Here is a 10,335-nt window from a genome sequence, read left to right as displayed (position 1 = left end):
CCGCATTAAAATTACTTTTTTTGCACTGCAATATGCCTGTTTTTCCTCTACACGTGTATAGCATGCATGTCGGTGTATGCTTTTCAAGCCGAGAAGTGTTCACTAGCCCAGTAAGCTTCCAATCTACTGTAATAATTGCCCCCTGCTATTGGTACTACCAGCTATTACTATCGCCTTACTTCCATCACAAGGTTCTGACAGGGGCAGTGTGGAAGCCTAAAGTCCAGAATGGGTTAATAAAAGCAGCTCATTGTACAGCGACTTCAAAGCATCACAACTCTGTAATTGTGTAACTAGAAGTGTGACTGAGAACTTATTGCAGGACCACCTAACAATTAGCTGTAAGGGACCATGGCAGATTCCCAGCGTGACCTGACCTCCGGCTGACGGGCTGCAGATATCTATTCACTGGTCGGGTCATAGTTACACAAATGTCTAGGGCCTAGGCGCAGTCCGAGGTTTTCATGGTATTACCAAGAAAATTCTTCATGTAGTATAATTGATATTTTATAATTATGCTATTTATGTTTAGATTATGTATTGAACTGGGATTGTCTGCTGTATACGTTCTCTAACCTGCTCTTCTTTATCTGTATACCCTCAGGGCCGGCGGGGTGAAAGGGGACACCTGTACCGGGGCCAAAGGATCAGAGGGTCTCCAAAAATATACCAATTAGTGCCCGGCAGGGATGTGAGCCGTCTTGCCCAATTAGGGCAGTGTGCTGTAGGCGGTGTGGGCGCAGCCTCAGCGTGATAAGAGCCTCTCACACAAAGTGACTATGGGGTGCAAGTGTGCGTCCGCTATGCCGGGTACAGCTCTGTTGCAGGCAGTTTCGGGACATGGCAGCAGCTCCGCCTCATGGTACCTGCTGTGCAGTGTTCGGGTCTGGATACTGGGAAGTGCAGCGCAGGTGAGTCTCTCCCGGGGCAAGAGTGGATTGGTGTGGGGATACAGGGCATTAGGATGGGGTGGTTGAGCTAAGAATGCAGCATGGAGTCATTGCGGAGAGACAGACTGTGGAGTATGTGGGAGGAAGGAGAAATATACTTATTGATATATTTGTATAAATAAATATATTATTTATTAAGTTTCTTATATAGCAAAGCAAATTACGTTACGCTTTAATATATATATATATATATATATATATATATAATCTGAAGGGGCCCCAGAGATATCACTGTATGGAGCCTCAAGATTTCTGTTGCCGGCGCTGTATACCCTTAACATTAATTAACCCTATTTTGAAACTAAAACATTAATACTTAGAAAATATGGTCGGTCAGAGACAACAGATCGATGTAAGTGACACAGACTGTACACATGATACAAATGCATTAATTCCATCTGGGAAGGATTCTTTGCATTAAAGGCAGTAATGTTTTCATACTTTATAATTGTTATTGAAAATGACTCAAACAAAGAGTTGGGCAGGTTTTAGGGTATAAATATTCACAAGTAGGCAAGTTTGCTTTCAGCCTCTCACAGAACCAAATCAGTTGACGTCAAAGTTAATTTGTACAAAAAATAAAATAAAACATATCATTAATGTTATAAAATTCTGACATCACACCTATCAGAATAATGAATAAAGTAATGTTATCCATTAATAGTGATCGCAAGAAAACGCTTTGCTTCTTTACTGCTCTGCTCGGAGTGTAAGTCGACACCTCACTCCGTCCATGGGGCGCAGAGTTCCTGCATCCAGAATCTTGAACGTCTGACCCTCCACCAGCCGGAACTCAAACCTCTGCAGCAGTTTCGCCATCACGACTTTGGCCTCCATCTGCATTCACGTAAGAAAGATGTGGCTTACCGGGAGTCCGATAGGGGCAGTTGGTCTTATCTATTACATTTATTACAGCATTAGGAATAGTTTTATAGAGCTGTACTAGAAGGAGGAGAAGATTTGTTTTGCTTGATAAATATGTATTAGTTATTAGGCTTTAAAAAAATAAATAAAGTGAAAACCAGCTCTAATGCATCGTATACAAATGGCTGAAAATGACACGTACAAATAACATGCACAGAAGCAATAATGAGGGCACCTAACACCTACAGCGCTGCAGTTTCGCTCAGCCAATCACAAGTGGTTTGCTAGAGCGACTCACCATCCTCACTATCATTGTGTATTTGTATGTGATCTCTAGCACCCACAAATAAGACATTTTGTAGAATTCTTCCCAGTCACTGCCCCCTGCCCGCCCCCAGATGGTTGCAGACTGTCACTCACCTGGTTGCAGCCGCACTGCGTTCTCTGGCGCATGACCTGATCTGTACATGTGCACTACGGGTCATGCACAGACGCAGTTATACAAACATCGGAGATGTACCTATACCATCAGGTATGCGGACATCTCTGAATTAGTTTGACCGATTGCCGCATTAGAAAATGAAAGTAAGTACAATGCCGCGGCTGTAGGGAAAAGGCTCCGCAGAAGCACGCGGCACAGAATCAGACCCCATATGTCACTTCCAGTAGTAATGTCTGTGTATGGTTCCTCCCAGAATATTGGGCAAGGATTTATTAGTGAGAAAAGCTGCTGGAAATTGACATAAAACCATACTTGCATACTCTCCCGGAAGTTGAGGGAGGATCATGATTTTTAGGGGCGCCCCCTGCTCCCCCGTAAGAGCAGCAAGATCTCCCGCATCCTGCCCACTCCCTAGTAAAGCGGGAAGGATGGAGAGATAATTACAGGCATTTGCGTGTCCGTAAAGAGGGGGAGGGGCGAAAATTACGCAAATCATTTTGCAGCTTAGCTCCAACATCACCATGCCCCGCCCCCACCTCGGGAAAATGGTGAGATTCGCGACTCAACATGTGAACGCCCCTTGCCACCCAGTTACGGACCTTCAGCTTCAAGTGGCTATGCGACTGAGTTGCGTGCGGCCCCACATCACACCCAGGCGGTGTACACTCAGCTCTGAAACATGCGCAGTGTTAAACTCATTTGCGTTCAGCTCTGCACCGGACCATGCGTTCAGCTCTGCCCCGGACCATGCCTTCAGCCCGGACCATGCCTTCAGCTCTGCCCCGGACCATGCGTTCAGCTCTGCACCGGACCATGCGTTCAGCTCTGCACCGGACCATGCGTTCAGCTCTGCACCGGACCATGCGTTCAGCTCTGCCCCGGACCATGCGTTCAGCTCTGCCCCGGACCATGCGTTCAGCTCTGCCCCGGACCATGCGTTCAGCTCTGCCCCGGACCATGCGTTCAGCTCTGCCCCGGACCATGCGTTCAGCTCTGCCCCGGACCATGCGTTCAGCTCTGCCCCGGACCATGCGTTCAGCTCTGCACCGGACCATGCGTTCAGCTCTGCCCCGGACCATGCGTTCAGCTCTGCCCCGGACCATGCGTTCAGCTCTGCCCCGGACCATGCGTTCAGCTCCGGACCATGCGTTCAGCTCTGCCCCGGACCATGCGTTCAGCTCTGCCCCGGACCATGCGTTCAGCTCTGCCCCGGACCATGCGTTCAGCTCTGCCCCGGACCATGCGTTCAGCTCTACACCGGACCATGCGTTCAGCTCTGCACCGGACCATGCGTTCAGCTCTGCACCGGACCATGCGTTCAGCTCTGCCCCGCACTATTACCCCTTTGCCTCCAGATATCAGAACTTTTAAACCCAAAATCATGAATGCTGCAATTCTGTCCGTCTACATACCTGTGCAAAGACCTGACCTATACAGGAGCGCGGGCCAAGGGAGAACGGGAAGTAGGTGAAGTACGGCCTGTTAGGGAACAAACACATTTTACACGCAAATTATTCAAATCTTTAGAATGCACAGAGACACCTGCAATGCACAGAGACACCCGCAATGCACAGAGACACCCGCAATGCACAGAGACACCCGCAATGCACAGAGACACCCACAATGCACAGAGACACCCGCAATGCACAGAGACACCCGCAATGCACAGAGACACCCGCAATGCACAGACACCCGCAATGCACAGAGATACCCGCAATGCACAGAGACACCTGCAATGCATAGAGACACCTGCAATGCATAGAGACACCTGCAATGCACAGAGACACCTGCAATGCACTGAGACCACCCACAATGCATAGAGACACCTGCAATGCACTGAGACCACCCGCAATGCATAGAGACACCCGCAATGCACAGAGACACCTGCAATGCACTGAGACCACCCACAATGCACAGAGACACCTGCAATGCACAGAGACACCCGCAATGCACAGAGACACCCGCAATGCACTGAGACCACCCACAACGCACAGAGACACCTGCAATGCACAGAGACACCCGCAATGCACAGAGACACCTGCAATGCACTGAGACCACCCACAATGCATAGAGACACCTGCAATGCACAGAGACACCTGCAATGCACTGAGACCACCCACAACGCACAGAGACACCCACAATGCACTGAGACCACCCACAATGCACTGAGACCACCCACAACGCACAGAGACACCTGCAATGCACAGAGACACCCGCAATGCACAGAGACACCTGCAATGCACTGAGACCACCCACAATGCATAGAGACACCTGCAATGCACAGAGACACCTGCAATGCACTGAGACCACCCACAACGCACAGAGACACCCACAATGCACTGAGACCACCCACAATGCACTGAGACCACCCACAACGCACAGAGACACCTGCAATGCACAGAGACACCCGCAATGCACAGAGACCACCCACAATGCACTGAGACCACCCACAATGCACAGAGACACCTGCAATGCACAGACACCTGCAATGCACAGATACCACCCATAATGCACTGCACATAGACCACCCATAATGCACTGCACAAAGACACCCATAATGCACTGCACAGAGACCACCCATAATGCACTGCCAGAGACACCTGCAATGCACAGAGACCACCCATAATGCACTGCACAGAGACCTCCCATAATGCAATGCACAAAGACACCGATAATGCACTGCACAGAGACCACCCATAATGCACTGCACAGAGACCACCCATAATGCACTGCACAGAGACACCTGCAATGCACAGAGACCACCCATAATGCACTGCACAGAGACCACCCATAATGCACTGCACAGAGACACCTGCAGTTATCTCAGAGTCGTGTAACTCTTTCCATTCACAGCTTACTTTGGGGAGTTGCGGCTGAATCTGTCTGGATCGAAGGTGGTGGGATCTGGGAAGAACTGCTCCATCCTCCCTGTGACGTAGGAGTAGGTCTGCAGGGAACAGAAAACGGCAGGTGTCACAGGAAATCACTGCGGGGCACAGGGATGTGACCATTATAACAATGTGATGCACATGACACATTTACCCAGATAGCGTATGTAGTGGCACCGCCAGATATATCCGCCAGTACCGGAAATCCATGGAGGCTGGGGGGAGGCTAATGCACATTGCAGACACCATCAGTAAGCTGCCACAGGGGGTATACAATTTGCTCCATGTTTTTCACCTACAGAAGGTGAAATCACTGAGCTTTTTGCTATTTTTAGGGCGAATGGGGAGTCGCCCTATGCAATTACTCCTAGGCAAAAAATGCGGCAGGGGCAGAAAACACGTGGATCGGCAAATCCACTTGTTTTCCATCAAAAAACGTGGGTCATTTTTGCCAATTTTTAGGCATTTTTCGCCGATGCCTTTCCACTTAATAAAAAAGGTGAAAAGGCATTGGCGATAATGCCTTCATAACAAACGGAAACGGCCCTAATTGAATACTCATGTGAGGCAAATTCATTAACTCCGAAATGATCAGCGCTAATTGCATACCTCCCATAGTGTCTCAAAAGCCAGCTGCTCAATGCTGCAATCTAGAGCAGTGCCGAGCGGTAGTAGGATGATGTGATTCACCGCAGAACGCATCCTGAAGACTCAGGACAGCCCACGTCCTTAGGGAAGTGGTCAGATGCGGGAGGCTGACTTGGGTCCGGGTCCAAAACTTGTGTGCCTCGTGCTTCTCGGCCATTCCGGGAGAGTAGGTAATAATAGGCTGATGCTCATCACCTGGTTCCCAGAATCCCTCACAAGCGACAATACTTAACATTTATCCCAAATCCTACCAACACTGGAGTATGTTTTGGAATCCTGATTCCCTCAACAACAAGGTCTTCTTCTATTAACCGAGAGGTCCCGGGAGCGGTGGGGTACAACCTCAGGGTCTCCTTCAGTACCTGGATAGACAGAGAGAAATACCGAGATGTGGTTAAGCAGGATAGCCCAAAAATCTACGTTTACTATATAATCTGCTTACTGGCTGTAACCCCTAATTAGCTAATCAGTGCAGACACGCTATTCCTGGGGAGTTTTATTGCTTTTTCTTGAAGAGGGAAGTGAAAGTGAAAAGAAACAAAAAAAAAAAGGGAAAACAAAACTTTCGCTCTCCCCTTTTAGTACATAACGTGCATTTTCTATAAAATACAAAACGGAAAGGCATATAGGTCCACATTCCGAGCTGATCGCACGTAGCAACTTTTTGCTGCTTGTGCGATCAACTAGACGCCGCCTATGGGAGAATGTATTTTAGCATAGCAGGGCTGCGATCACTTGTGCAGCCGAGCTATGCAAAAAAAAAGTTTCCTGCAAAACAAGACCAGCCCTGGACATACTTACCCTGTGCGACGGATCCAGCGTTGAAGGTCCCGGGATTGACGTCAGATATCCTCCATCCAAATGCCTGGACCCGCCTGCGTTCGCCTCACCACGCCTTGAAAATTGACAGTCGACGCCCCTGGACCACCTGCCGCCTGACAGTCTTCTTGCGATCGCCGCTGCGATCACTTTTTCCGCTGGCCGCGTCGCTAGACGTCGCCGGGCAATGACACACTTGCGCAATGCGTGCACCGCGCATGCGCAGTTCCGACCCGTTCACACCGCTGCAACAAACTGCAGCGTGCGAACGGGTTGGAATGACCCCCATAAAGCGCTGTTCTCGTAATGTCCTTTCCTTTAAATATAGGGTACTTTATAGTGGTGTTCCTTCAAATTAGCAATCTCCCTCCTCTCGTGTTTCCAGTGCACAGAAGGAAAGAAGAAAACAAAATCAAATATAAAACTCTCTCCTTCATTAGGTCACTAACATTCACATAAAGGTTTCTTTTGATCAACCCCCAGTATTAATGGTCAGGGACCTTACAGATTTCCTGCTTTTAATTGAATTTCCCCTTCAGTGTTATGTTTTCTAGAACAGAATATAAAACAAAATGCACTTTCTTCTTGTAGTTGCCTCTGGGTTGGGTGACAGTAACTAGGTTGACAGGGATTCTACGTCGACAGGGTCTCTAGATCGACATGTTCTTGGTCAACAGGTCAAAAGGTCGACATGGGGTGTTTTTTTAAAAATTGTGACGTTATCTCCTTACTGTGACCGGGAGCCCCAATTAATGCAAAGTGTCCCCGCGCATGGCTCACTTCACTTGCCATACTTCGGGCAAAGGTTACTATTGCCAATCGTAGTCCACGTGGATCGGCAAGTATGAAAAAGTTCAAAAAAATAAAAAAATTGTGAAAAACTCATGTCAAACTTTTGACCTAGACGTTATTGACCTAAGTGTGGTTGACCTAGAGACCGGGTACCCTCCCAGGGCTCTCATGATGCACAATGGCTGTAGATTTTCATGCATCTTACAGTTTTATCTTGCCATTCAGAGTTCTCCATTCTGCTGTGAGCCCTGTGACCTTACCTGGGACAGGTACTTTAGTTTGCCGAGGTCATCATACTCAATGTCTCGCTTTGAACCAATGACCTCATCCACCTCCGCCCTCGCTCTGCAATGCACACACATTTCATGTGAACGTAACTTGTGCTATTTATCATTCTATAAATATTATTTTGCTAAAGTAAAAAAAATTTTTCTAAGAAACCTTTAAACTCATTTACAATAGTTTCCATCTAATAAGTGTAATAAGTAACGCATTTAATACATATGTACAGTAGAATGGAGATCCCCATAATGTGAGGATGATGTTGTGTTCATGGAATGCCTTTGGATTGAATGACGTTATTAATGTACTCTGTATAATCTGCAGTTTATATGTATCCGTGACGATGCACAGACACTTAGCCAAAAGGGAGCACATGCTTTATAAGATCAATAAAGGATTGTACACACATGTATTAAGCACACATCATGTGATCACGAGCAGCGCTGGTGAACACAGATTGCAGGATAGCGATCATTAACATCTAAACGCAAGAGGTGGGGCATGTCAATGCCCAAAGGGACAACCACAGGATGTGGTATGTAATTGCATTGGTGGATTTTATCTAGGGAGTGCAGGACGGCAGCCTTCCCCCCAGTATAATCCTCCACCCGCAGGGACTGCCTAGCAGTGGCTCCCCATTGGAAGTGCTCCTTGCTAATCACAACCAAACAGGCAGTCCCAGGGTAGGTGTTTTCTCCTCCTAGGATTGCCAGTCCAGACTGCTATAGTAGAGAGAGTGATTCCCATGGGAAGCCACCTCCCTGCTATTACATCAGCCCTGTCTGGCTTCCAGGGGCTGCAGCCGATGCAGTCCTGTATGCTAACTTGTGAGTGACTGCGGGTATAGTACCTGGCAGTGCCAGATTTAAGCTCCACCCTCATATTTAGACCCCACCCCTTGCTGCCACCAGACTTAAGCCCCACCTACTCTAGGATTAATACAACAGAGCTCAGGAGGAGCTAATGCGCAGTATATACATCAGAACTATACATCTTCTGGTACTTAGGCTGATGTGGGACTACACATGGCAGTATACCCTGCCAGCCTGTGCACACTGGGACTTCTAGTTCCACAACAAGTAAGAAATAAAAAATGACCCAAAGCTTGTGTCTATCCTATATTGCACATGATGCAGAACTCACTTTCTCAGTATCTCGGGATGTAGCGCCAGTTCCTGGACAGCGAACGCCAGCTGATTGGCCGTCGTTTCCTGGCCTGAAGAACAACACCGTTATATATAATCTATGAGAGAGAGAATGCGCCCCCAGTCCCCTGGTCTCTACTATAGACAATTACTTATCACTGCCACCTATGTAGGTATAAACGGCTCCTTGGGCCTAGTTCAGATATGGCTGAAGTCATCGCTGTGGCTTCCAATGATAGCACTAATATGGTAATGTCGCCCGCAGGAGGCGCCTGATATAAGTAGACGCCTCCTGCTTACATGAGTGATCGGATCACCTGTGACACTACTTTGTGCCATGTACCGCGGACCCAACGGGATCTGAATTAGGCCCCATTTAAGGAACAGTTTATCTGCAGTGCAGTCTATACAGGGAAATACTTGGTTTTTTTGTAATATTGTCTACAAACCAGCGATGAAGAAAGTGACAAAGTTGTCTACCAGCACCTCGTTATCGCAGTAATCTTCCAGCGCTGAGGAAACAGGAGGCAGACATAAATGTAACGCTCGTAGCGCAAGTCCTTATGTCAGGATATACCAAATGTACACTACTCTCCATACCGCAATACTCTGGTATGAACAATTGGGCCTAATTCAGACCTGATCGCAGCAGCAAATTTGTTAGCAGATGGGCAAAACCATGTGCAGTGCAGGGGGGGCAGGTGTAACATCTGCAGAGAGAGTTAGATTTGGGTGGAGGATGTGTGCAAACTGAAATCTAAATTGCAGTGTAAAAATAAAGCAGCCAGTATTTACCCTGCACAGAAACAATATAACCCACCCAAATCTAACTCTCTCTGCACATGTTACATCTGCCCCACCTGCAGTGCACATGGTTTTGCCCAACTGCTAACAAATTTGCTGCTACGATCAGGTCTGAATTAGGCCCTGTTAGTAAATAGGAGTCAACAGAAGTAAGCTTTTATAGGCATAATGATCAAAATGTCTTGAGTAAGGGCTCTATTTACTAAGCCTAGGAGAGATATAAATTGGAGAGAGATAAAGTATTAGCCAATCAGCTCCTAACTGTATTGTTCAAACACAGCCTGAAACATAGCAGGTAGGAGCTGATTGGCTGGTACTTTACCTCTCTCCATGGCTTAGTACATAGACCCCCTATGTTCAGGGGTGTTTTAAGAGAGGAGAGGGCCCTTGTGCCGGCGTCCGTGCAGGCTCCTCCTCTCTGTGCAAGTGCAGATCTCCGGGAACATGGCGCCTGCACCTTGTACCTGGGGACATCTCTATTACACATGTGCAAATCACAGAGAAAATGGCCACGCTCACCATTTCCCTGTCTTTGAGTTTCATGGGACAGGTCTGATTTGAGGAGATGTTGCGTTTGTTCCGAATGGCTTGAAGTTGAGTGACATGTCCCTGCATTCCAAGGGCCAATTCACTGTGACCACATCGCCTAAGTTCCTAACCCTATTTGTACAACCAGGTGACCTCAGTTTTGAAGTGGACAT

General features: G+C 47.8%; 1 protein-coding gene across 1 annotated transcript in view; it reads right to left on the bottom strand.

Moving 5' to 3' along the window:
• Positions 1 to 1,380: 1,380 nt before the first annotated feature.
• Positions 1,381 to 10,335, bottom strand: part of LOC134980564 (cholesterol 24-hydroxylase-like) — a 30,564-nt gene continuing 21,609 nt past the window's right edge. Inside the window, exons 9-15 of the mRNA XM_063947433.1 lie at positions 9,280 to 9,342; positions 8,829 to 8,901; positions 7,664 to 7,748; positions 6,044 to 6,154; positions 5,115 to 5,203; positions 3,669 to 3,735; positions 1,381 to 1,787 (exon numbers count right to left, since the gene is read on the bottom strand). Of these exons, the coding sequence (XP_063803503.1) occupies positions 1,641 to 1,787; positions 3,669 to 3,735; positions 5,115 to 5,203; positions 6,044 to 6,154; positions 7,664 to 7,748; positions 8,829 to 8,901; positions 9,280 to 9,342 (635 nt within the window). The 3' untranslated portion in view covers positions 1,381 to 1,640. The remainder of the gene's footprint in view (positions 1,788 to 3,668; positions 3,736 to 5,114; positions 5,204 to 6,043; positions 6,155 to 7,663; positions 7,749 to 8,828; positions 8,902 to 9,279; positions 9,343 to 10,335) is intronic.

Source organism: Pseudophryne corroboree, chromosome 12, assembly GCF_028390025.1.
Source record: "Pseudophryne corroboree isolate aPseCor3 chromosome 12, aPseCor3.hap2, whole genome shotgun sequence".
Classification (NCBI taxonomy): Eukaryota; Metazoa; Chordata; class Amphibia; order Anura; family Myobatrachidae; genus Pseudophryne; species Pseudophryne corroboree.
This window is presented reverse-complemented; position numbering and strand designations above follow the sequence as displayed.